Below are 27,815 nucleotides of genomic sequence, written 5' to 3'. Positions count from 1 at the left end.
CCACTTCTCTACGTTCGCTGCATCCCGTGTTTGGGTAACTAACACGTTGTTTCACTGCTAGAGTCCACTGAGAAGAGGCTTACGCAGATGCTGGCTAAAGGCCGAGGGTATGATGATGACTAGGATCTAGGTAGTTGCTTTGCTCGCCACACAACAGCGGCCCTTCCACAACCTGTGGTTCCACAAACCTTCTACTTCGCCCCAAGCCGTACCAATTCTGAGCGAATGACCGCACTTTTCGGCATTCTTCCCGTTCTCAGTTGGCATTCCTACGGCCATAACACCTACACTTTCAGCTAGAGCCCCCGATTTTAGCGCCACCGCCACAATCGTCAAGAGTAGGAAACAGGCCTACGTCTACGGAGTGCTGGTCGTAGCAAACCAAACACTAACCGCCTCGTTTATGTTTCCACTCATTACTTTTTCTACTTTTTCCTCCAACTAGGCCAACGACGGCGCGCAGTCGTCGATTTTGTTCACTCCTGGCCACATACACCTGAAGTTCTTCTGGAGCAGTCCCTCCTTGCGACGTTCCCTACCCATTTCTCGCGCCAGCTTCAACAGCCCAAGTGGATGGGCGTTACTTGGGTAGCAGCGATAGATGTCGATAGCGACAACGGAGGCGGTCCACGCAGGGCTGATAGGCGATGGTCGACAGGCCGACGAAGGAGCAAACAGCCCTTCCGCCTTGAAAAGGCAACAACACAGCAGTTTCACTAGCGAAAGTAGTAGGGGGTTAAGCACTTTGAGGACGCTAAATATTGATGGGGAGGAATCACCGCAATAGCGAGGAGAACAAGCTAGCCGAACAAACAGGGGAGAAACGGGGGGTGGGTAATAACGGGGTAAAGCAAGCGAAACGGGGCGTTGTAGCGGTAGGGCAGGGTGCCATTGAGTCTACAAAATATGATTCCAATCCGTCTATATTTCTGGCGCCTCGCGAAGAGAGAACGATGCCTAACCCAGATTTTTCCCAGCTAGAAGAGCTGGGGCAAACCTGTGCGCAACCCTTTATGGTGCTAAAGGTGCTGCTGCTTCCCGCACAATACAGAGGCTATTCGTTCCTTGTTACGAGACTCATGGCCATAGTGCCAACGCACCGTGTGTTATACGCAGTTATATAACACGAAAACAAGAAGGTAGAAAAAGTGAAATATAGATAGCGATAAAACTCTCTCGCTTGGCCTTTTTAATACTGAAACATATCTTGAGAGCAGAGGAGACACTCGTTTCGATTAGCCCTTGACGTTGAGAGAGCGGCAGAACGGAGAAGGACACGTAGAAGAGGGAACCACTGTTAAAGCCCAGCAGAAATAAGGAACCAGACGAGACGATTCGACAATTCGCTTGCTCCTCAGAAGCGGCCGCTGATACCAAAGCAAAATTTCCTATCTCCGCTTCACTGAAGGAAAATCTGAGCTCACATCACCGTATTTGATACACTGTGGCACGCTCTGCACGGCATACAGCCACTATGATAGTGTCAGCCGTAACAGTAGTACCGGTAGCAGAAGCTGTCTTTATAGGCGCTTTAGCAAACCCATATTCCATATATGTACATAGCCACGTTCATTAATGCGGTCGACCTAACGCAAAACAACTTCAGCCCGCACGGTGTAGCCATACGGATCGGATCGAAAACAGAGAAAAGAGCCCGAGAACCTAGACATAAGTAGCGACTGGTATTCTACTAACCGAGATCACCTTTGGGACTGTTGTTGTTGTTCTCGCTTACGCTGCTCCTGCAGTAGCTATAAAGGCGACAGAGAAGTCGAGCGTCGTTTAATAAAGGAGCCTTATGAGGTACACCTTTTTCTAATATGTGCTCTTACTGGGGAACAAAGCGCATATGGGACGCACGTAAGTTTTCTTGGTTCGTTGAGACCCGAGTGTCTGTCCTCGTAGTTCTTTGTTCGCATTTGATTTATTATAGAACTCATAGGACTTTATGAGATTTTTGATTCTGTTGTTATCGCTGCTGCTATTGCTATTTGATGCTCTATGCATGATTCAGCACCTGACCTGTATAGCTACATGTGATAAAACGATACAAATTATACCGCCAAATACAATATTCTGTATACTCTAATATTTTTATACAATTTTGAGCTGAATGCTCTGGTACTTGGCGTCGTAATTATGGTTTTGCAAGCGAAGAGTTCAGAAAAGGCTTTCATGCGCCCCCATCTTGGCTGCTTGGAAAAACAGCCGCTTTTGATGCTCATCGACACTAGGGCGCGACATTTCTGCATGGAGCTTGTTCAAGCGGGCGTTGTCTGCTGTATCAGGTAGCAGCAGACGCCTGCTCGACACAGAACGGCTCATTGGAGTTAGTTGAAGGCTAACCAATTAGTGGGCTTCGCATCCCCAAGAGCCTACCTTGTTCTCACTAGCAACACAACAGAGGCGCGATCAAGTTAGCGGGCGTTCTGACGTCAGGGAAGAGATTGTGAACTGACTCGGTGGGAGAGCAGAGCCAGGAGAGGATGCAAGAGAACCCTGAGGCGATGGCTAACCAGACAAAAATAAGCAGAAGCGCATTAGATAACCCTGAAGAAAATTAGTAGGTTTATACTACTACACTCTGCCACACCATATATATGGAGCGAAATATGCCTGAACGTTCTTCCCATACCTAGGCTGTTTCCTATGCTACGGTACATAAGCGGCCCTTTACATTAGCGCAGGCTATAGCATCGTCTCTGGTGCCGCCCAGTGCACTTCTCGGTTATTAGATGGAAAGAGAAGAAGGCGACCAAGAAAAGCAGGATAGTCGAAAAAACGCGCGTAGTGGTGAGCGCGTACATACTTCGGTGACTGCAGCTGCCGCCGAAACCTCCCGTCGATCTCTTCTGATTACCTCCCCGCCTTTAAATGTCTGCTGTCCAATGCGAACTTGGTATTTATGGTTAGATATGACCAGATGCTATGGTTATCGATGCCTTTGTCGGCGACCTGCGGCAGCTCCTCTATATAGCTTCCTACCAACAACGGGCGTCCGTTCGTGTTAAGGGCTTAAGCAGCGAACTTGAGCTCTACGGTGCTTAACAACTGAGTACGCGGAGGAACGCAAACGCGGTAGGCAACAAAGTTAGCTAGCAGTAGGGAAAGAGTTCTTTCAGCTGGATATCGGTCATTTCTGCCTCCTGTCTGTACAGGAGACGACGTTGCAGGTGGCTCTGGGGCGAGTAGGACAGACCGACCGGGTCGAGCTGGAAAGCCGTTCGATTGCGCAACGACGGCTGGGCTAGCGATGTCTGCGGAGGCTATCGAAGCTCCGAGATTACGTCGGGTGCAGCCAGACGGCTCTTGGTGGGCTTGCCGCCCAAACGTATTCTCAAAATCTCGGGATGGCCTTCGTAATATATCCAAATGGTGTTCGGGACTCAGGTCTCACTAACAACGTGCCCATTTAACTACTTGTTTTGCGCGATAGCTTGTTTGCGGGTATTCACAAGTCCCAACTACTTGCGTAAACCTTGTCTTCCGCATAGCCCCAAAGGAAACAGTCGGAGGGCATTAGGTCATGGGACGCGGAAACCACGAGAAGTTACGGTTTCTAGAAATCAATCGATCGACAATGGGACTGGGAACGAGAGATATTCCGTTGCGATCTGTGTGGCCCACAATTCCGTCCAGTTAGGCCCAGACACTGTTATTCACTTTCCAATGCAGTACCGTAAAGATGATAGCTAACTTGACCGGCCATAAAAGGTTTAACCTTGAAATAAATTCAAGACAGATCCTATATACAAATATATGTATATATACTTTTCGTAATCATGAACTGAAACTATTGTCATGTGCATTGAAATGTATTATACGAACCAAATGTTTTACTCCGTATATATTCTATGAATATATATAGAGTAGAATATATATGGAGTAGAATATATATTCATAGAATATATATGGAGTAAAGTAGTAGAGTACCCAACCGACAGCCGACATACCTCCACGGCTCGTCGAAAAAGTGAAGTGTCGTTATCATAAAATGACACGAATTCTCATTTTTGCCTTTTGCTAAATTAAGAAGTTGAGGACGATGTAGCATGTACAGGAACGCAGTTGAAGTGGGGTCTTGGGACGACAATCCTCAGCGACTATAGTCCTTCCCACAAGGCTCCGAGGGCAGATTAGTTTTACCCAGCCAGATTAAGCGAGCGCCAGCAGCATCCGGTACGATAGGCATCCGTTATGTAAATTGTTGAAAAATATTTAGGAGAAGTTACGGGTACATGGGGGCAATACACGGGAGGCTGGCTTCAGGATAGAATTGTTGGCTGTACAGTTTCATTTGTGGATCGTTTCTTCCGCATGTCCAAAAACATATGACTTTAGTGATACTGCTTTTGGTTACGTTTTTCCCTGTGTTCTGGTCGTTTTTTTTTTTTATAATTTTCGTTTAACCATAAACAGCGTTCCATAATGCTTATGTGTCTCATAAATTGTAAGCAACTGGAGCTGAAGTACCTTTTCGATTCGAGAAATTACTTGCGGATACCATAATCCTATTGTAAATATAGTGCGAATAACGGTTAGTGTTTTGCAAATGTTTCGTTTTTACGTAGTACGTAATATAGTACACACTAGGTGTTCGAGCCTTAATCTGATTATGCTGTGCACTCCAAACGTGATCCTTCAACCGTTTATCGAACTGCTTTAAGACGATCAACGGAACGCGCGACGAAATAGTAACACTGTCATATCGTCTCGTCGTCTTTTGCAATCAGGTCAACTTTGACCCGGTAGAACGAAGAGGCCAAGCTTAGGCAACAAGTGGATTTTCAGGAACCAAGTAACCCTGCAGTTGTACAAATATCACAACGTCGTAGTAGTGAACTTTTTCTGTAATGATCTTTCCTACCCTCGAGCCACAATCACCACGGTCAGACCAGTGTTTCCCGGAGTCGAACTTGTCGGGTTTAGTCAGTGGATATGATTCGTGTCTAAAAGATATCGGACGCTTTGGAGGACTACCCCCCCCCCTCCCCCCGCCCAGAACTGTGCACACCGCTTCTTGCGATTCTATCGGGAAATTAGAATAGATTTGAACGACTATTTTAATCATATAACTGATACTTCCTTTGAAGCTTGCTATTAAGCGCTTGCTTTTTTCCCTTAATATTAGGTAGTATCGAATATCGGCTAATCTTACAATCCATTGATATCTTATAGCACTAAAAAGGTGCCAGTGGAATCGAACGCTGAAATAATTACTAGAAAGCGATTATTATTATTATTCAGCAAGTGTAGTCTAAACAGTCCTCTGAAGTCAGTTCCTAGATAAAACCAGTTTAGGGCTTAGCTCGACGACCTCTGGATTGTATATTTCGGGAAACTAGGTAATGCCGCTATCGCCCAACCTGCAGAATTGCTTGTCGTTAAGGCCACACATAGTACATTTTTTTTTAAACTCAGACAAAGAAAACACGTAGGAAGGACCACAGGTAAACTCCCCTAAATCTCTAAGTGTTTCCCGTCGTTTATTTTTATTACGAAATGTCTTTCTGGACTTGATTGCAGTTGCAATAAGCAAAGACGCTTGGCTGACTTTAGATTTATTTTCATGAGAAGCCCTCTTCATTTATATCTGGAACATGATCTCAGCGTCTAAATCGTCCTCTAAGCTTTACCAGCCAGACTGTATATAAACCAAGTTCAATCTATCCGATTCTACTGACTCACTGAAGCATTCTGCAATCGATTGATTTGGTCAAGCTTAATAATTGGCTTTCAACGCCTGTACAGCTGCACAGAGCTTCCTTTTCATACACTCAAAAAGAAGCTATGAAAATCTTCTCTTCCGACCTGGAAATTGGAAGATCTGTGTTGACTCGTGTAGCTTTTGACGCTAACGTGCAGATTGCTCGCGTTTATAGTGCCCAATGCGGCTTTCATAAAACGCAGCAGCATATCGTGCTAATGGTTCGTAGACAGATAGCGCCTGCTGCAGAGGCGCTTCCGCGGACGCGATCGCTCTTCCATCTCGAATTGCGCGAACGTGGAAACTTTTGACAATTCACAAAATTTGATTCTGCATCTATGGAACGTAGCAGTAACATAAAATATCGTAAAACACACACAAAAAAACAAGTTGTGTTTAATTAGGCAATATAATTAATAACGGGAAACGTCGTAGCGATAAGTACATACGAAGCTGGATCGGGACGACGTAACCCTTCAGAGCAGCACGATCCTAAACTATGTCCTGTCAACAAATGTTTGCGTTTAACACTTATTCTAAATAACACCGCACAGCACGATTCGTATACGGTTCCGTACGAGTTACGTACAATTGTAGACGAAGTCTCATATTTGAACGCATACGGCAATTGTTTATCGTGTCAAAAAAGACTATGATTTTCTAAGTGCCTCCAAAATTTAGCGTCCTTATTCGCTAGCGTAGTTCTGCAGCGCGTTTCTGGCCTGGTTCAAGCCTATTTCGTTTTACTGTTGGACATTCGCTAACGATAATAATAAATAACACTAATACTGGGATGCCAGTCAGTAACCTTTTGCTAGCCAGGGCCTAGCCAATGAAAAAATAAAATAGGTAGAATAGCCTCTAGCCAATTAGATGCGTACAATATACAATCACTTTGAAATTAGCTTTTATTTCGTATATGCCTATCTTATAGTATTTCGAAAAATCTTTTGAGTTCTACGTCCAGTATCACAACTGGGCCTTGTAAGAATTTCTATTTAGCAGATAGAGATCTAGTAGAAGGTCGAATAAATGATTCTTTCTGTTTATACCACTCCGCTACATAACTAGTAACACATCATCAAATTATAATGTGGGCATTTTCAAATATCACTAAAGTGACGACCATAAAACATTCAGTAAAATCACTTCTAGCTAGTGTTTATTTTCTACCTACGGATCAGTTGCGAGCTTTTCTCAATTGACCGTCATATTGTTTTCCTGTTTCAATGCCGTAGATACAGTTTCTCATAACGGTCTCCTGCTGCTAGCCTTAGGTAGCTGGACACCGATGACTGCACGACAAAACGCGATAACATTATTAGTCCGAGGAAGCCAATATAGCTCGCACTGTTACAAGAACAATACACTAAGCATGAATCAGCTGGCTTAATTAGTTAGTTACGCATGCTAGTCACAACAGTCAACCTCGGAACTGGTCGTCCAGCTATCGGTAGACGTCTACGTACTCAGATTGACGACTTGATGCAGTCGTTCCCACCATCAAATCAGGCAACACCATCAAATCACTACCAAACACTCGAAATAGACACCGAAACGAAGAATCACAAGTTCTAAATATATACTACGATCAATACGCGCGATCCGGCGACTGCACTATGATTACTTGAAAAGCAGTATAGTAGAAAAAAAAGTTTGCAAATTTCATCAAGGTGTTGTCATGCTTCGGAATCGGGCAGCCCTCAAATAGGCCGCTGTAATGTTTCGAAATACACAACAGATGCTGGCACATTACATAGTTCTCAGGTTCGAATCCAGGCGTATACACACTTCCCTTCGTGCCATTTAAGGCGATACGTAACGGTTTAGTGCACTTGGCGTAAAACAGAACACATCTAAGTGAAGTAGCTGAAATTTACACTGAAAACAGCTGCTAAATAGTAAAGTAGAAAGAAAGTGTACGAAAAAAAAAACGGAAGCATTAGTATTTCGATTCAGCGATGCGCGGTGTACATCATTGGGTAGAAGCGCAATATCATTTTGCTAGAGCGGCGAGTTCTATACCGTTCTCTCCATGGCCTAGCATGTCCTGAGGCATTGTGCAGACTGAAACAGGCACACTACTATGCAGTAGCTTATGAAGTTTTCCGATGCAGGTGAAGCTTTAATCTATTTAAAAGATGGCGACTGTCAGGCTTCCTGAGTGAGTAAGTCTTACTTGGTCTCACTGGCTCCCATGGACAATTGGCTAAACAAAGCAAAGAAACATGGATACAGATACCATTACGATGTTAAACGAAATAGAAAGGCAGTTCTTCAAAACTTGACCGTAAGCGTTCAGGAGGATATGGCTGTCGGACCAGCATCGAACCGTGGCAGATCAAGGCGTCGCATCGCGTAAGCTATAATGTTATCACATGCACGTAGATGCTAGTACATGCAGGCATAAATTGATTACATTTAGAGCATGTGTATGTGACGACTCCAGTAGTCTCATGATCCTTAGCGGGCAATGTTGGGAGCGATCGGCAGTGCGTAGGTTTCAAATTTTTTTTCAAATTCACAATATTATCAGAAGAGCATACACTTTCCACCAATAGCCAAGGACACACTCTTTTGAGGGCAAATGAACTCTCGAGACTTGTCTAAGACCAACAGTTCTCGACATGAGAAATGTTAACCTTAAAACATTACCACTGAAGGCGATAGGAGTAATCTACTTGGCTGTATTACGGTCAGGGCATCCTTGCACAATTGTCCTCGATACAAACACTTTGGCCAACTTGCTAGGTTCAAGGAGTATTCTAACTGTGCGAATAGATAAAATCAAAAAAACCAATCGTAGAAAACGTTCTTGAGACAACAAACGCCTTTACGAGTAAATTCTATGCAAATTTTATACATCGAATAGCTAGAACTATGGACGCACAGGCGTCATCTTCAATCGTCGAGTTAAAGTAAAATCCAGTAATAAGAACGTATCGCGTGCATCTTTCGGCAGCGAGGTATACTGATGCTACACCAGTCGCCAATGCAGTCTCCAGCGGGAAACGAAGCTGCCCTATGTTACTCGATGATCCTAATGTGATAATCATCAATGTCAAAGCAAAAATTCAATTTTGGCGAAATAGGAAAAAAAATAGTAAATGTCTTCGCGGTAAAACAGTTAATAACATGGTAATGATAATCTATAGATAATATATAATATAAGATAAAGCAATCTGTTTGTTATGCTGCAGCGAATGCCGTGAGCATCCGGAGAATCCACCTAGCTACCAATGAAGTGTGCTATCCTCCACATGAAAGTGTATATTCTAAATTTATCTATTAAATATTATATAAATATACTTTATATTTGAAAAAAAATTATAATAACTACAGGTTACATAATTTTCTTACTGTGATATTTGGCGTGGTTTTCGGTAGCCGCTTTTGACATAATGAACATAGCTTTCGAAAGATGCTACAGTTTTATTCAATGGTCGTGTGCTTAAGAATAGTCTCATAGATGACTTTTCAATATACATATTCTACTAGTATCACCATATTTGTCCTCACTTCGACCCACTGAATTACGTCGCTTAATTGGCAAAAAACGTAATTTTTTCATGTCCTATTATTGGCCTATGGAGAAACGTTCTTGTCGAATACTCGTAAAAACGTCGCCAACATTGCTACATGTTTGGCTCCATTCTCGCGAACGCAGGTACGACAAACACGATAGATTCGATCTATTTATTGATATCAGTTGCTTTAGATGTCCCCGTTGCAGAACTGAAGCCTCAGTCACATTTTAGCTTCGTTTTATAAAGCCTACTAAGGGCTCTTTTGATTCTTGCCCTTAAGAGCAATTTTATCGCTTCATCTTTCACGATAATGAACTACCGAGCGCTGATTAAATCAAACGGCAAAAATATTCATCACACGAAAACGAGGAATCGCACCGGATAAGAGAGCGTCAGATTAAAATAACGGAGGCGGTCAGCGTTAGAGGGTTCTGCCAATTGCAACCTTACTGCCTGCCTACGTAAACGAGATAGGTCGGCGGTGTAGTGCAATTCCGCGTTCCGTTTGTGAATCGTGCCGCTGCACCTCTTAATGGATCACTCGCTTCGAGCGTTAAGAGAAATACGTATGCTAGGATGATTCATTGGATAGCGAAAGAATAGCAAAAATAGAAACTTATATAAACTTACTTACGTAAAAGACAGGCGAATGCAGTCACGCATTTTAAATCACTTCCTAAAAACTTGCATTAATAAGTTTTTCGAATGAGTCTGAATTGACACATACAAAGATGCAATGCCATGTTAGTAGCCTGGTCCTGCCCTGGTCCAAACAGCCCAAATAGCATGCCACTAATGCCTGGTCCTCAGCTTCCTCTGGTTCGACCCTCATGAGCTCTTGCAGATACAGTCAATAGCCATTTATTATAGGTCTTAGCTTTGTATAGTACTTTGCCATTGTCCCGATTATCATTATTACGGTCAATAACCTAACATTATTCAGACATATGAACTAAGTGGCGTTTATGTTTATACTCCACTTTTTCTATTTATTATATAGCAAGCATTCAGCAACAGAATCTTCGTCTAAAGGGATGAATGGTGCTTTTTCAAACGGTAAGTGATCGCCCGCTTCAGATCTTCGATTGCCATATCATTACTCGTTTCCGATTTAATCATCAGCTTTTTCTGCCTAAGTAAGCGGGCAGTGTAAGCCAGGTTAAGCAAAAGCACACATTTTTACTGATGAAAATTAGGTCTATGAAAGCCTGCAATGCTTTGAGCGTCCGTCTGTCAACGCAACGTTCACAACTGTCGCACATTGTTACTAATATAATACGATAGCAGCAGCGGCTGAACCGGCAGATGCAAATGGCCAGGTCGCGCGCCAGGCAATGTGAGATAGTATCGCCAACTCCAGCGGCAACAGCGTCATCAGCGGTTCCGGCAGCGGTGGAAACTGTTGTATAACTTACAGCCATATTAACCAGACAGCTTCTGGATGGGGTGCGACACTGCAGGGAGTAAAAAAGAGAAACGAAGAAAGACCGAAAGCCAAAAAGCAAGAGGCACTATTTTTGTCTGCCTGCGCGCTACCGGCTACCTGCTGTTCTTATGACAAAAGAAATAATACAAAGGATGCTTGTTGTTGTTGTTGTTGTTGTAGTTGCTGTTGTTGTTGTCAGCCGCAACAGCGGCAGTGGCGCCATGAACCGGCGAAACGCACGCAGACTTACCTAGTATTTTTGCCAACAGTTCATATTTTTGGCAACTTAGTAACATGACAACATCACTAAGGGCATAATTTGATGCGAGTAGCGTATGTCGCCCGTCCTACGTACAGCAAGGGAGCAACGTCTATACAATGTGCATATAAAAGCGAGCAGCGGGCGACGGGCTGTAGGCAAGGCAAGAAAAATAAAGGTAAAAAAATGAGTGGAACACGGAAGCCCGCAGGTTCTAATCAAAATTTTGCAATCTCATATATTTATTGTAGCATTTCGTATGAACCGTCTAGCTCGGTAAAGCGTACCGCGAGAAAGTTAGCGTGCTATACCATCTTCGTACTGATGCGTCACATACAGGCCACGCAATATGATCGTGTAGTGTACACGGTGGCTCTTTTTACCTGCGAATCGGTCAACAAGTAAACCCACCATGTCAATTTACGTAAAATATTAAAAAAACTGTCACAAGATGGACCAGTGTCTCTGCACCGGCTGCTATATATCTGTGACATCTAGTTTGTTCTTATGAGCTCCGTTTTCAAATTTTTACTTATTTCCCGCCTTTGTGCTTGACCGATTCTCGAAATACGGGCGAATGATGATTGCCAAACAGACGGAGAAGCAATTCGACAAAGTCGGTCCCTCCCGCTATCGAATGTATTAACCACGGCATTATCAGTAGCACTTAGTATCATCAATGTGGTCGCAAGACCCTACGCGTTTTGTCAAGCGCTAAAGACAGCACTGGTCGCGAGGCTGCGGAATGAGACCGGACCCCGGTTGTATAGTGGCTATTAACACTGAATACGTTTTTTGATTGTAATTGGGTTAAGTAGACGCTGTGCAATGAGAGAGAGGCATGCATATGCAGACGACTGCGAATCAATTGCCATTACGTAAATGGATGTGCCTGTCAATATCTACGCGGGTGTTTTGAGCGACGATGTGTTGAATTTTTACTACCAACACAAGGCACTGCCAAAGCTAATATTGACAAAACCGTTCCAGCCGCTTCAAGCCTTGTCTACCATGCAAGGAGATAGATGCTTCAAAGAGGGCTAGGCCAACGAACGAAAATATCCTATTAGTGAGAATTTATCATATATCTCAAGTGTTTCAACACACATGACAATGGCAAGCCGTACAGATTCGCTGTTGGCGATACTGAAAGGATCAATGAACTTGCTAGGATACTATGCCGGCTTGGCCGACAAGGTACATGGCTGTACCATTCCTATAAGGGGTAAGGGGTAAGCACTTTTCGTATACGAGGACGAGTCCGTTGGTGTTTGAAATCTAGTTCTTTCGTGACGCGTCCCGATACCGACGTGTCGAAAGCTGGTATTAGCATCAAATGCTGGCTTTACTGTGATCGTGAAACGGAACGGTGAATTTTGTCTCATTTAAAGTACTTCCCATCCTGACGTTACCCACTTGTGCCAGCGCTTCTTCCAGTCCGGCCAGCAATTCTAGAACACAATTTTTCTAATAGATTTTAGCTTCCTCAGCAGTTTATTCAGTATCATTAAAGCCTCGCTTTTTCATCATTGGAAATGAGAAAGAATTGCAAGGGGCTATGTCCGGAGAATAAGTGAGCTGAACTATCGTTACGGTGTTACTTTTCAATAGAAATTCACGGACAAACATGTGCAGGTTAATTAGTGTCATAATTTTGCAATACAGCTGTCAATAGTCTTTACAAATTCAATCGTTTTCTTCTTGTTGCTTTTCGAAAAACGGCGTAGAACTTGTCGTTAATGTTCCTTCTTGTAAATCCGACCTAGTGGCAGGAATTCGTGGTAGGCTACGCCGTTGAAATTGACTACAGTAAGAAGAACCTTCGACCGAGCTTCGCGAGGTTTTTCAGCCTTCGCTTTTCGATATGATGCTCATTTACGATTATGATAATTTTCATTATTAGATGTGATTTGTTTGATGGTAGAATATAGACATTGGCCTCTTATCGGCTCTCTTAAAGCTTATATATTTATAATAATTATATTTTTCATTTAAATAACTTCGTTTTTTTCAGTAATGAGGGGCTTTGATAGAGAAATAGCATTCTATAATTGTTAACGATAAGGATTCGCTTCGTTGACTTCAAATTCTAAGGCTTTTGAGTAATACTCATTCTGTATTGTTTTTAATTCGAATTTCAGCAATTTCGCAGCTGATTGTTTCATGCTCAAAACCGTAAACATTTCTTGGCGTCATCTAAATAATATCCAGGCATTATCAGCAACTCCTCCAAACTGATAGTAATTTAGCAATAACCCAAATAATTTTATTAACTTTTTGTATGTTGTTATTTGTTATTGAAGTACTGAGGCAATCTCAGCCTCTTCACGGCCCCCTTGAAAACGTTTGTAAAGGCTTTTTATTCATAGAGGGTTTTCTGCAAGCAACATTAAGTATTTCCACTTTATTTACTTCTTAAAATAAAATTTAACACAAATTGTTTAATTTTTATCACAAATCGTCGATCTCACAGAAGCGAGAGTGACGTCTTTGAATTCAGGCGTCGACAACGCCTGTAAATGTGAAGGCACGATTGTTGACGTGAATTTCAAGAGCTGAGAATTGATACAACCCGCGAAATTAAAAAAAAATTGAAGTTTTGAAATTTTTAGTTTTGGAACTTTAATTTTTTTTTGACTTTTATGTTACTCAAATTAATTTCTTAAAACTTAAAAATAAAAAGTGAGGGATTAAATTTAACGAATGTGTTTTGTAATTGATGCTAATGATGGGATTCAGCAGAGGAGAGGAACGGGTTCGTAGGTTTAATGGATAAATGTGATATCGCCCGATTTCCACGACTTTGCGCCCCCTTTAAATAAAAACACAACTGTGCATCGAAACGTCCGCTAACGTATTCATAGTCAGGCGCGCTTCGTTCATTATAAAAACTACTAGACAATCCACACCAGCTCCTACTAAGCAAGCTCAATTCGGTTGTGTGTGCGTCAAAGTGCAACATATAATAAAATGTCATATCTGAGAGTTACTGCCTAAAGTGGATATGTGGATAAGAACTTATTGCTGAATATTGGGAGTCGGAGTGAGTCGCTTTCATCGTCTGTGTATTACAGGTAGACTTCTTAAGTGTTTTTTTCTTTCGTACATCGAGTAACTACTGACAATAAATGTATGCCTCAAATAGAAGCCACGAATAAAAGTCACGCACTTAAAACAATCAACGAAGTTTTGGCTGGGGTTTTCATTGTTGCTATCTTGATTTCACAATATGGGAGTTTTCCCTCAACAGGAGCCCCACGACGATTTTGAAGCGTCCAAAAGTGCCTGTCGTGCATCAATCAGACAGGTGTTTACCTGGACAGTGCCCGCAACGATTTCTTATGTGAATTTCTGTATCATATTCACAATGTGTCGTAAATAGCAGCTTCTAGACCACAGGCACTCCTGCCGGCAAGTTCAGTTGCCTTCCAATGCATGTCCCGATAAGCGATACTTCAGCATTTATGTGATGGCTTTCACCAATGCTTGTGAGTACGCCACATAACGTTATTATTACTATACCGCTAGGGAAACAAGCTTCCTTCGTTGAACTGGTGAGATTTAGGGGTATCAACAGAGCCTGTTCCGGCGTCTTCATAACTGTAGCACAGCCTGCGGCCACTGCGGCTGATTGCTTAAGACAGGATAAGAACATGGAAAAGTTGCATGGTAGAGTTTTATCCCACGCTTTAACAGGTTCGTAGCGGGTGTAAGGAAAATGCTTCTCGTCAACTGAGACCATATAGCCGTAAATCTTATCAGCGAGGCCGACGTTGTAACGCAGCATTTAGGTTGTCATCCTCATGTCGCCCACAGCAAACTGGCTTGGTCTGCCGTTCTCAATAGCCATTGTCCCGATAGATAGAATCAGTTAGCCGACGTAAAAGTAGACCTCGTATAGAAGCGTCCACTCATAATCCACGGTGAGCAGACTTGAATGCCGCGCTGCAGTGATCGTTTTATCAACCTCGGCCTCTTCAGATTCCTGAAGCGATGTTTACGAGCTGACCATTGATGTAATCCACCTCCGGGTTGATGACGGCCTTCGGAAGCCCCTTCATTAAACTCCTAAGTCCTTGAACAGTACGGGAAAAAAAGACTGCTCTACGCAAAACTTCCAATCAGTATCCAGTAAATCTATGAGCCGAGTAATCACTTAGGTCACTGTGCAGTTTCATTAACCTCCCCCTAGTACCAACATTTAGCAAATCGATCCCCAATTATTGACCCGCCGTACGCCATTTTCCTCACCTGCTTCTTTCTGTTATTATATGAACTGTTTGTATTGATGTCCCAACCCATTAACCAGGTGTGTTATAAACAGAACTTACGATGCTTACACATTACGATTAAACCGTATCAAAATTAAAAAATAAAATACGTCAACGAACAAGCCAATAGGCATAGAGGACTCGTAACAAAAATCTGAAGGTGAATATTGGCCCAGTAACTCATATGATATCAATGAGTAATTGTCAATACATGCTGGCAAGGTTAGAGATGTACAAGGAACAGGTATAGTGACATACACCTGCTTTCATATTAGCGGTTGGCTTCCACGCAAGTCACTGCCACATGCAAATCTCCAGCAGATTTCGATCACGTTTGGGTCCACGAATCTGACATCGACACACCTGAGCAACTAGTATACTTGTCACTGTAATAATGGGACGGCTTTTCCTTGCCAATGTTTAGGACAATTGGTCCTACGGTGATACCGGCCGGCGAGCTGTGTCAAGGACGAATCACTGATTGACGATCAGTAACTTCAGTACGATCAGCTATGGTAATTGCTTCAAGGACGTCTCCTTTAAGGTGGTTATTGCTCGTGCTAGTAAAAACAAACATAATGAGTTGCTCCATATAATCTACAGCTACACAATAACTAAAGGATCGATTAGAAGGTACTACATAATAGATAATAAAACGTTTTCTTGTTCATACCGTATGTATACTGCGCGTCTCATGATAACTACCTTTCAATTGTTCGATTGCGTTTTGACTGAACAACATTGTTTGATAGTTCATCTATTAATTTCTCCAGAGTATAATGCTTTGCTAATACCATATAGGACAGCAAAGCAAACCAGGACAGGATTCGACAGTTGTTTTCGAACCCATTACTAACGCTAGGACCTTATAGAAAAACTAACTCGTTAATATAACTGTATACACCAAGAAATTCTGTTGAAGAGGCGGCGCTGCTATCTCGTTATTATAGATACTGTCTAAATGGAAAGCGCCGTTTCCAGATTGAATCTATCTACGAAACAGGACGCTGTTTCGTATTAGACGTTTTAGGTGCTTTCATAATATGGGAAAAAACAATATCGATTGACGTCAGAGACAGTATTATTATCCTATCAGTCAGGATAGCACGGTAAATGGCGATACGTTTTCTTAATTACAGAAATTCTGTAGTACGTATCGTTGTTATATATATATAGTGGCGATGTCCACTTACAGAATCGAAGTATCTAAAAATTATAGTTAAACCTTGTTAAGTTTGTAATTCGTTAGCAACTGGTAGTGAATATAATTAAGAAGAGATTTTTCTTTTCACTATGAAATACAAAAGACCGTATTACGAGTAATTAAACATTCCTGATACGAATTAAATAAATAAAAAAAAAATACACTGAAAGGATATATTTAAGCATATTGATATTGAGAGCTTGATATTACCAGTTATCTTATCAGTATTATATTTAAATATACTGACAGAAAATACGATTGATAATATTAAATATAACTAATCATTATACGAGTATATATTAAGTAGGATCAGCAGCACAAATTGTTTGCAATTGATTTTATTAAGCGAAAACAAACGACGTTCAAACAATGGAGATCCCGTAGGCCACCATCGAGCCGGAGGTCGAGTACGCCCAACCTTACATCAACGATCAGTTCGTAAACGCCGCTGGTGGCTAAATTTTCGCCAGTTACAATCCCGTCACAGACCAGAAAACTGCCTACATTTAGGACGCTGGGGCCAACGTTGATAAGGCATTTAAGTTTAGCTCACAGTGGATTAGCGGTGGACGCTTCTAAGCGAGGTCTTCTTCTGCATCGGCTGGCTGATCTCATTCAGTGGGATATTACCCCTTTGATCTTATTCTCGACAACAAACGAAGCTACTTTGTTGTAAGCGATACGCAGATGGCAATCTAAACGCTGCGTTACAACGCCGGACTTATCGGTTAGAGTCAGAACTTCACAATCCCAATTGAAGAAGAGCATTTTTTTAGATTCCCTACAAATTTATTACAACGCATGGCCCGATATTACCGTGGAACTTCCCCATGTTTTTGGCATGTCTCAAGCTATCAAGGGCAATGGCTCTAGGCGATGTTTTGGCTATGAAGCCTGCGGAACACTGACGACCCTGTGTCTCATCAGTTTAACGAAGGACGTTATGCTCAATGTTAGGCAAAGCCGTATTGCGATAAGCGGTCTGTTTATACCGGAAAGCATCTGCGACGAATTTAATAAAAAGTCGGTTGAACTAGAAAAAAAGCAGAAGCTTGGCTGTTCTTTCCAGTGCCAGATCAACGACCACAAGTCGATGAGTAGCAGGCCTGCGAAATTCTTAACCTCGATCACGTCCGGCAAAAAGGAAGGTAGAGGTCTTTCTTGTGATGACCAGTGCAGATGTGACTGCAGGTAAGAGCACGTTACTCACTGAGCCAAGTTTTCGCCGATGTGATTGATAATACGAAAATAGCCAAAGGAAAATACTTAGCCCCGTTTAATAGACTTTCAAGTACAAAGCATTCGAAGGCAATTGAACGTGCCGGCAAGAGTACCTGTGGTTTAGAAACTACTATTTACGTCACATTGTGAATAGGATATAAAAATTCACATGAGAAATCCTTGCGGGCATTGTCCAAGTAAACAGCTGTCTGGTTGGTGCACCACAGGTGTTTTTTGGACGCTTCAAAATGTCGAGCATTAGTCGCGGGGCTCCTATGGAGGGAAACTCCCATACTGTGAAATCAAGACGGCAACAATGAAAATTCCAGCCGAAGCTTCTTAGATCGTTTTAAGTGCGTGACTTTTATTCGTGGCTTTTATTTGAGATATACATTTAGTATCAGTACTTACTCGGTATGTGAACGAAGAAACTTACTTAAAAAATCTACTTGTAATACGTAGACTATCAACGCGATTCACTTGGATTCCCAATGCCCAGCAATAAGTTCTACATATCTACCTTAGTCAGCAATTTTCAAACATGACATTTTATGATATGTTGCGCCTTGAGGCACACACGGCCGAATTGAGCTTGCCTAGTAGAAACTGATGTAGATTTTCTAGTAGTTTTTATAATGAATGGCGCGCGCATGACTATGAATACGTTGGCGAAGGCTTCGACGCACAGTTGTGTTTTTATTCAAAAGGGGCGGGGGCGGGGGGGCACAGTCAGGGACCTCGCGCTACACCATATCCGTTGATAAATAGAAATTTAAGAACACTTTTTTCTTCTGCTAAATCCCATCATTGACATCAACATGACATTTGTGAGAAAGTTAGTCTGGTAACGAGCACGCAATACATAATAGTAGGACGAAGACGCGCTCGCTTTGTGTTGGTGAAGGGCCAACACGCCGAGATGATGGTTGAGGGCAGTACGGGAGTTACACTTGAAACATTTTTACCCAATCAGATTGGTAAGATTATTGAATAAGGGGAAAAAGTTAGAATGTGTTCATTCTTGAAATTGAAAAGTGCATGTCTAATAAAGAATTGCCTAGGTAGTAGGCCACAGAAAATACTCACAATAGTAACGATAATAATGCACGTTTTAGTAACGTAAATAGGCCATTGTACCGTAACCTATTCAGTTCGACTGTTTAAACATTCTAATTGTGTATTGTATAACAACTTCTCCCCAAAGTAGATCGTATGAATAGTTATTAGATAGAATTATTATTAGATCTATCTTAGTAACAGTGGTTAGCACATCATCCTCGTGGTGGGATTCGGTGTGCTAAGACTAACGATCGGCAACAGGAATCCAATAGTAGAAAATGACTTCTTGTGCAATTGATCTCTCTTTCGTACGGTATCTGGTCTCAGACGTGCATGCGTCGAAAGTAACTCACTATCAAATAGATTGCATGTGTGCACGATGTCGTGCCCGTAAACATTACGCTTCTTCCTCCAGCGAAGCAGAACGCTTTGTTGGTACATTTATCTCTTCTACTGTTTTGTTAGGGCTGCGGCACATATACATAATGTTCTTGCATAACAAAGTACGCTAACATTTAGAGTAACATCTGTTCCAGTTGGAATTTTATTGTCTTCAAATGTGGACTTCAAGTGTGCCCTGCTGTAAACTTGTTTACCCCATCCAGGATATATTAATTGGTTTTCAATGACACTTGTATAGCTGTAGGTATACCTGTAAATATTTAACAAGCGACAAGTCCACAAAACGAATTGGCTGGATTGATTTCGCAAAAAGGCTATCTTATTTTAATAGATAAATTTATTTATTCCACTATTTACTACTACTACTACTACTAAGTTAATTTCTGTCATTAAAAGAGACAACATATGCAATGAGCGAGTCTAACCAACATGTTACAAGTTTAGTGTACAGCGGTCTTCTATTCAAGATAAAAACAGCCATAATTCTTTTATCTGCGCTTCGTGTACGGCCGTCAGACAAACGCTAGCCTATGCCGCAGCGTGATCTGCTTCTCGTAATCGCGCTATCTACTGTTGCTAACGGTGCGGGCGACAGGAATCGATAACAGATCGGCGGACCGGTCGCTCATGTAACCAACTGTGATCTAACTACCAGATAAGAAGTATGTCCCTTGTATCTCGTATTTGCTGTTTGCAAACCGGCGCTCTCCTCTTGTCTGCCCTATGCAGCCGGGTCATGTTGTCACTCCAGCTAATTATCTCTCATGCTCTGTCTGCCAAACGTGCGCGTACCGGTGGCGATCGTTTCGCCTCCGATATTAGGCATTTATGTGTAAGCTTACCGCTCTTTAAAAGGAGAGCGACGGTAGCAGCAGCAGCGGAAGTTCGATGAACTTAAAGAGTAGTCTAACAGCGTACAGAATCAGTTAATACTAAACAGTGTCTACACGTGTACCGGTCGTTTTGTCTATTTGAAGTGAATCGGGTTAGCTCTCCCTCTACCTACCTCCTCGAAGACACGCTTTTATAAACCGTGTCAAATGTAGAGTTTTATAAATATAAAGTAAGGAAGTAGCTAGTTATGGTGCGTACTTAGTGCTGATCAAAAATGAATCGTCTGCGTTCAATCTAGGCCATAGCAAATGTTTACCAGTGTAAACGTCTCTTTGTTACAATGTACGAGACCTGCTGATAGATGACTCATGCGAAAAGGCTAAATTTAATTATGCAAAACCAACAATAATAGTCCGTCACAATGAAATCAATATTCGAAACGTAAAAAAGAGTGTCGCAGCAGACGAATAGCAGACGAACGACCAGAAGGCGTTTGCTGCCATTGTCAAATTATGCGACTCAGAAGTAAAATCTCATATCGACACTGAATCTGCTTTCGTGGCAGTGTTGTTTAATGCTTACCATCGATCAGAAGCGTCTACCGGTGAAACCAAAGGCCGATCCTCAAGTAATTCGTTCTTCGCTTGCAGCTCCTGTAATATCTATCACAATCTTAGCGTTTTCTTCCGTTAACAACGCCACCTAATTTTTCGAACTTTACGTCCGGCACCGCTGTTAGGCATTCTGACGGGCGGCTGGTTGAATAGCGCCACCTACCAGGCCGGCGGACCATCAGCGTCGTCTGCTTATCAAAACGATATTCTGCTGGCGCTATTTTTGTTTTTCCTCAACGGAGTCCTACTAACGAAAATGCGAGTGCTAAACGAAGATTGGGCCCAAACGCTTCTTTCTCTCTGCGCAGCTGATTATTGTCCCTCTGCTTCGGTTCTGTCTGTCGCAACGGCGGCAGACGCGTTAGCGTTGGAAGTCGAATTGTGGCAAGGTATGCCCGTATGACAGAGGGGCCCGTAGCCGGCCGTTAAAAGTGTGTATGTCTTCACAAGCCATCTATGCGTGAGAAGCTTTGGAAAAAAGCGCTTTTATCTCAATATGTTTGAGCTATATACTGTGAAATTCCATAAGCAGATACGTAAGTATGAGTCTGAGCTTCTTTTCCCGAATGCTTGTAAACGGTGTCGTCTGTGGGTATATGACGAATATGCCATCAGCGGGAATCGTAAAGGCGTCCGCATAGTTTACATAGTTGTTTACATCATTTCAGCCGGACGACCTCTATCTACGCGCCACTCCCAGCCAACTCTCATGAACTCAGCTTTCCGTTCGGTTAATGCTGCTGGCACTGGCTCGATTGACTTCTGATCGTTACCTCGGTCCGTATCGCTGTTCTCGCTGCTGTCTATTTTCGAAACGTGAAACGCTTTCCCATTAGTCGTTACGTGAGAAAGGAGCGCGTAGCTCTAGCAGCTACCACAGACTTGGGCAGCGGCGCCGTCGGCGAGAGAGACAGCGTCTATAGCTGACGGTGTGTCGTACCCGGTAATTCGTGGCATGACGCTTTCCCCTTTCTGGCTTTAGACGATTCGATTGCCGCGTCTGTCGCTAGAAGATCTATCGTGGCATACAACCGGACGTGGTGCGATAGCAACTGGTGCCGTGAATTCGTAAGTGCGCGTCATTATCTGGTCGAACGTGTGTCATTCTACTGCTTTTCTAATACAAGTTGCAAAGACCTACGTTGTTACTACTCACTTAATATCACTTATTGTCGTCATCGGCAGCTACAGTTATTTTTATTACTAGTACTACGTTTTAGCTTCGCCATGGATCAGCTTCCGCCACCGATTACCAACCCTGAGGTGAAGTATAAGCAATTGTACATCAACGGCCAGTTCGTCGATGCTGAGAGTGGCAAGACATTTGCCACATACAACCCTGCTACGGGCGAAAAAATCTGCGATGTACAAGAAGCCGGGAAGGCCGACGTGGATAAGGCAGTGGCAGCAGCTCGCGCCGCGTTCAAGTCCAACTCGCCATGGAGGACGATGGATGCGTCGGCACGAGGTCGCCTTATGTACAAGCTTGCCGATCTTGTAGAACGGGACATAGCCTATCTGGCCAGTATTGAGACAACCGATAATGGTAAACCGTATCAGTTCGCAGTTAGCGACGTGAGGTCAGGTGTCAACTTGCTACGGTACTACGCTGGCTTGGCCGACAAGATCCACGGTCGCACTGTGCCTGTTGATGGAGATCATTTCACGTACACCCGCTACGAACCCGTTGGAGTTTGCGGACAGATTCTCCCATGGAACTTCCCTCTGTTTTTGACCTGCCTTAAGCTGTCGCCTGCTCTAGCAGCCGGCTGTGTTGTGGTTATCAAACCAGCAGAACAAACCCCATTATCGGCGTTGTACCTAGCCAAACTCTCGGATGAAGCCGGCTTTCCGGTTGGTGTTATTAACGTAGTCACCGGCTTTGGTGACACTGGCGCAGCAATCACCAGCCACCGGGATGTCGACAAAATTTCTTTCACAGGATCGAGCGAAATTGGGAAATTAGTCCTGGAGGCCGCAGGCAAATCGAATTGTAAACGAACCACCCTTGAAATGGGGGGTAAAAGTCCCCTGATCGTTGCAGAAGATGCGGATCTCGACCTGGCCGCAAATATTGCCCACACAGCGATAATGTTCAATGCCGGCCAGTGCTGTGTTGCAGCCAGCAGGCTCTTCGTTCACGAAAGCGTCTACGAACAGTTCTGCAAGAAGGCTGTAGAACTCGCTAAAAAGCGCACAGTCGGTTGCCCATTCAAATGTCCCGATCAGGGACCGCAGATCGATGAACAGCAGACGGAAAAGATTCTCGAATTGATTGAATCGGGCATAAAAGAGGGGGCCCGCTTATTATGCGGAGGTCAACGTGCACCCGGTGGAAGTGCTTTGTTTATTGAGCCCACGGTCTTTGCTGATGTTACCGACAACATGCGAATCGCTAAGGAGGAGATCTTCGGTCCAGTTCAGCAAATTCTCAAGTACAAGACGCTTGAGGAGGCTATCGAACGTGCCAACGACACCCCGTATGGATTAGCGAGCGGCATCGTAAGCAACAATATTAACACCATTCAAAAATTCGCTCAGGAAATCCGGGCCGGTAACGTGTGGGTAAACACCTATCTCGCGAACACCCCACAAACACCTTTCGGCGGTTTCAAAATATCGGGCATTGGCCGTGAAGGCGGAATTGAAGGTGTTTTGCCGTACTGTGAAATTAAGACGGTCACAATGAAAATTCCCGGTAAAATTTCTTAAATTGAAGCAGCATCGTGAAAGTCGGGAAGCACTACGTCTACACTGGACTTCAGTGACAGCAGTTGTCGTTGTCCACTTTTCGTATTAATTAGCATAATTTATGGGCTATATGTTTGATCGATACAGGTGTGAGCGGTCGTTGACAATTGTACGTAAAAAAATTAGCAATGAAAAGCTGCAAATAATAAAATTTATTCAGACAACGGCATAAATTTTGCTTTGAATTTCTGTCCTTATTTAATATTTTAACTGCCTCTGTAACTTACGTATAGACGGACAAAGCGTTTTACTAGGTTAAGCGTAATAATCAATATTCTTAAAAAAATTTGGCTCGTGGAATAATGAATCAGTTATTAAGCAAGATGAAGCGAGTAGGTGTGAGTGAAACCAAGGTCGGCATTGTAAGGGATCTCAGTATTATTGGCCGTATTTCGGGGAAAGGTAGATACAAACCATGCGATATTACGCTAATAATACCTGGACGAGAACGTGGCGACCTCTTAGCTACAACAGAAAATTTTGTTCATGGTTCTTCGCGTCATTAGATAGATCGTCGAGCCGATTTGTTAGAATATATTTTGGATCTCTGTCTGCATCCTACCAGAATATTCGCTAGCTTGTAAATTGATTGATAGATTGATATGGTAACTAGAAGTAACTAGAAATAGTATTGTTGTTTTTGCGAACCCTTCAAATATCGAAATGTGAGAGGCACCTCTCGAAGGGACGAACCTTTTCCTAATTTGGCCTTGAATTGTTCCGGTTTTACGTAGTAGTTATGCCACGCGAAACTTTGCTAGTAATCTGAATAGTCTCCATGGTGACGCAATAGAGTAAAAGACTAAATCACAATCGTACGTGCTAGCATTGGTATAGTACTATAGATAGAAACGTATGCATCGCTTTACTACAATGATGAAGTGATTTGAGCTTAGCTAAACATAGACAAAATACGGTACGCCGTAATAGTGCTGCTGCTCGGTTTAACTAAACAAGTTTTTCGAAGGCACATTATTTGTGGCCGATTGAGGAACAAAGCTGGCTCTATCCGCGGAGACCAGTTGCCGTACTGGCTTGAGATCAGTTTGAAGAATGAAGGTAATCTTGGTAGTAATGGTTTTTGTACGAGTACATTATACAAGCAGTGTCACATAGATAACACATACGAGATATGACTCGAAAATTATTTTTACTAGACATACCACGTCACGTTTAGCCAAATTCGTCGGTATATAAATAGTAAATAATGTTTATTTATACAGTGGTTTTCAACGACCACTCTACGAGTTAGGACGATGTCAGCTAGTAAACAATGACACCGATAATAAAATCCATTTTATCATATAGTTTATGTTATTTATATATTTATGTCTCACTATGTGTAAATAATTAGCAATATAATGTTCAGTACGATCTCATTGCAATCGTAACCATACGTAGCATGGGACGAATTTGAGCTCCGAGACAACGATCATTTTTACACCTAAAGATTTATATCAGGTATGCTTGGCTTAATAAAGTTATACTTTAATTGAAAATACAGTAGATATGTTAGAGGAGGTCCTGCGCGATACATCAATCAGCGAGTCTCACGGATGCTAAATCTTGAGGATCCCAATTTGACATTCTCAACCTGGAATTACTTTTTCATTCTCAGTAAATGCTTATAGTCTAAATAACTATAGACTAGCGGCGTAGATAATTTCATCAATAAGATCTCTCTTTTTCCAGCTTAAGGCAAGATTTTTCTAAAAAAAAATATTTTCGCCTACATTTTTGCTTTGAACGTAAATTTTCTTTGGTTCCGTCGCTAGTTCCTTGACTTCTGCTGACTCGTAGCAAACTGGCGGTAGCAAATCTGACGTTCTTAAGTAACCTCTGCTACAACTCGGGTTCAGGTCTGAATGCCTTATCAAGCGACGCGGCTGACCCTCAGCCAGTGTCGATAGATAGACAGTCAAACCTATGTATGAAGTGCTTTTAATATATAGAAAAAACCAATTGAAAGATGATTGGTTAAAAAGTGGAAAAACCAAAGGGGAGCCACAACTGACTAATCCTTTCCAACACATAACGTTAAAGCATATGTTTATATTATTTAATGAAGCTCTCTTGATGTCAAGAGATTTCTGCCAAGTGATATACAAACATATAGATTTTACTCCAAGACACTGCACTAATTATTGCCAAGGCCGGCATACCTTGGGCCCTCGATAGTTCACTAATACGCTACCTACAAAAGAACGGAAATACTAACGAAAAAACCTAGAGCGAATGAGAAAGTGTTTATTTGTCCTCTTTCTACGTTGTTTTTTTTTCACCCTTCTAACATCATGAAGCTATCGCCGTGTCACACCGCAACTCTATGCCTCTGTGTCTGTCGCAACCCGGTGTCATGGCAGCTCCATAACGCGATTACCAACAGAGACAATACAGTGCAGCTCTTTTGATGGGAGGCAGTATCGACGCTCCGTAGAACAGTGACCGGAATCCGGTTCTTCAAAATCGCGTTTTGCCTTTACCTCTGCGTCGAATTATGGGACAACAATGCGCTCCTACAGTAGCAACAGACGGTACCATTGAATTTCTCTTTGTCGCTCTCTCGCTGTTGTCGTCGACAATGACAAGAGAAAGCCGGCCTCGTGGCTAGTCCACTTTTGCCTGCAAGGACCTTAGCGGAATCAGCCACCAGAAATCGTTTGGCGCCTTTTACTTTTTCGGGCACTCTCAGCCTCTTTTACCTGCGTGCCTCCTTGATGCCAAAGCTAGTTGCCGTTTTCCGGTCGACACTCGAATGTCCCGATATCCAACTCGTGTAACTAAAGGCAGCTTTTTTCTGGGTAGGGAAAAGCTAGAAGCCTTGGCATCGGCTCGATGCAATCACTCTTAGTTTTGGCGGGTTGCATCGACTGCGAAGCTGAATCTAGGGCCATGTAAAAGATACACTTTCTGTTTTCTTTTTCGCTCTTCCCGCACCCCTCCCGTATCCCTCGTTTTCTCTACCAACCGAGAGAGTTTCTGTTGATAGTTTCGCTAATCGAGGGACCGTAAGAGGCCAATACATCGGACTTGAACGGCTGACGGCAGCAGCAACGAGTCTTTGGTAACAATGGTGTGCAGACGAATCGCCTGTAGGGCTATCTAGTACGGCTTCGGATCGCGGAAGAACACCTACCTGCAGCGGTAGCCGAACGGAATAATGAGTTAGGGCGGCGTCAGTGGCTGCATAGTTGTGTAGAGGTAAATAGCAGAATTGCTATCTGTGAGACCAGCCGCGAATGAAGATAGGAAGCGAAATAGAACAGGGCAAAAGAGGAAAATTGTCTAAAGAATCTGGCTGTTTCCCATGCCAGAAAAAGGGCTTGTGAAAATTTTGACAGATAAGTGCAGCGTCGCTTTGGGTCGTGGTGGAACAAAGCGGCATGAGGAATGCGGAGGGATAGTGATAGAACAAAAAAGACAAGCAAAGGCCGAGACAAACAGGTGGACACGGAAATGTAAGTACAGTGACATACACAATATACATATAGACATCTATAGAATCAGACAAAGGGAAAAGGGTCGCGGTATAGATAGAATGAGAGCCGTTTCAAATAATACGGTGGGAGCCCCACTGCGGCTGAGAGAACTGCAAGAAATAGAAACGATCGGATAACAGATATATCATCGGATATGGTAAAATTCAAATCAAAGAATATTCTAATGATTTAACGCGTCTACGGTAAAACTTAATAATATAAAGATGACATTTAGCCTTGCTGACTTCCAGCTGCTCCGTCTTTGAAAGGGTAGAGCTAAGTGGCACTCGAAGGCGTTTTGCAATCTAGAGGGATCGAGCAAAAAAGGAGGTTCCTATATTCATTGCATTTACCACTGGCTGGATTTTTGCCCTCAATAGAACATCGAAATGTGTTCTTATTAGGTTTCGAACCTAAGCAGCTTTAAACACCCCCCAGGATCAGATAGATACGTTAGCGTTATCACGGCAAAAGTCTGTTGCGCATCAGCAGGGACAGTGGCATACGAAAGCATTTCGACATAACAACGTCTGTCGAACTCAGTTCGTGAACCAATTAAAAATCCAAAAAGCCTTAACGGGCAGTGGTTGATAAGCCGCAGTGAACTGCTGACATGTCCTGACCGTTGCATCAAACAAGATTTCAATATCTTCCATTTACGGATACATTAAACAAAAATCGGTAGAGCAACAGTTTCACTATCTTATCACAAATTCTTTATGTATTTTACTAACACTTGATAATGCTAACAGCTCCAGGAGGGAGGTACGGGGTATATGGCATTTCAGTTGACTCGCAGCTCCCTTGTCAGGCTTGTCACAGCTAGTATCGATGTTTTCGTGTGTACTCTTAACCGATATCGTGATCAATACCAAGATAGCTTATACAATTAGGAACGATCAATAATTCAATTATATAGACACGGGTCACAGAAAAAGTCAATGAAAGGTATTTACTGGCATTAGAAGACGGGGAGACGTAGCGTGCGACCCTATGCTAAACGGATACTACCAACTACTTCGTGTCTACAACGAGCATCGTTAATCTTGTCTCCAAACTGC

The 27,815-nt window shown here is 42.8% G+C and overlaps 2 protein-coding genes across 7 annotated transcripts in view; one reads left to right on the top strand and one right to left on the bottom strand.

Moving 5' to 3' along the window:
- The window catches only part of Glut1 (Glucose transporter 1), a 171,264-nt gene extending 150,204 nt beyond the window's left edge, over positions 1-21,060 (bottom strand). For all 6 annotated transcript variants that reach the window (XR_015310895.1, XR_015310898.1, XR_015310897.1 and 3 more), the window contains exon 1: positions 20,493-21,060. The gene's annotated coding sequence lies outside the window, so the exon portion shown is untranslated. The remainder of the gene's footprint in view (positions 1-20,492) is intronic.
- A 158-nt stretch (positions 21,061-21,218) lies between these two features.
- On the top strand, positions 21,219-23,460 carry LOC111260122 (retinal dehydrogenase 2). The gene has a single exon (XM_022832627.2). The coding sequence runs from the start codon at positions 21,752-21,754 to the stop codon at positions 23,234-23,236; it is 1,485 nt and encodes a 494-aa protein (XP_022688362.1). The 5' UTR covers positions 21,219-21,751; the 3' UTR covers positions 23,237-23,460.
- The last annotated feature ends 4,355 nt before the right edge of the window (positions 23,461-27,815 follow it).

Source organism: Varroa jacobsoni, unplaced genomic scaffold, assembly GCF_002532875.2.
Source record: "Varroa jacobsoni isolate VJ856 unplaced genomic scaffold, vjacob_1.0 scaffold_402, whole genome shotgun sequence".
Classification (NCBI taxonomy): Eukaryota; Metazoa; Arthropoda; class Arachnida; order Mesostigmata; family Varroidae; genus Varroa; species Varroa jacobsoni.
This window is presented reverse-complemented; position numbering and strand designations above follow the sequence as displayed.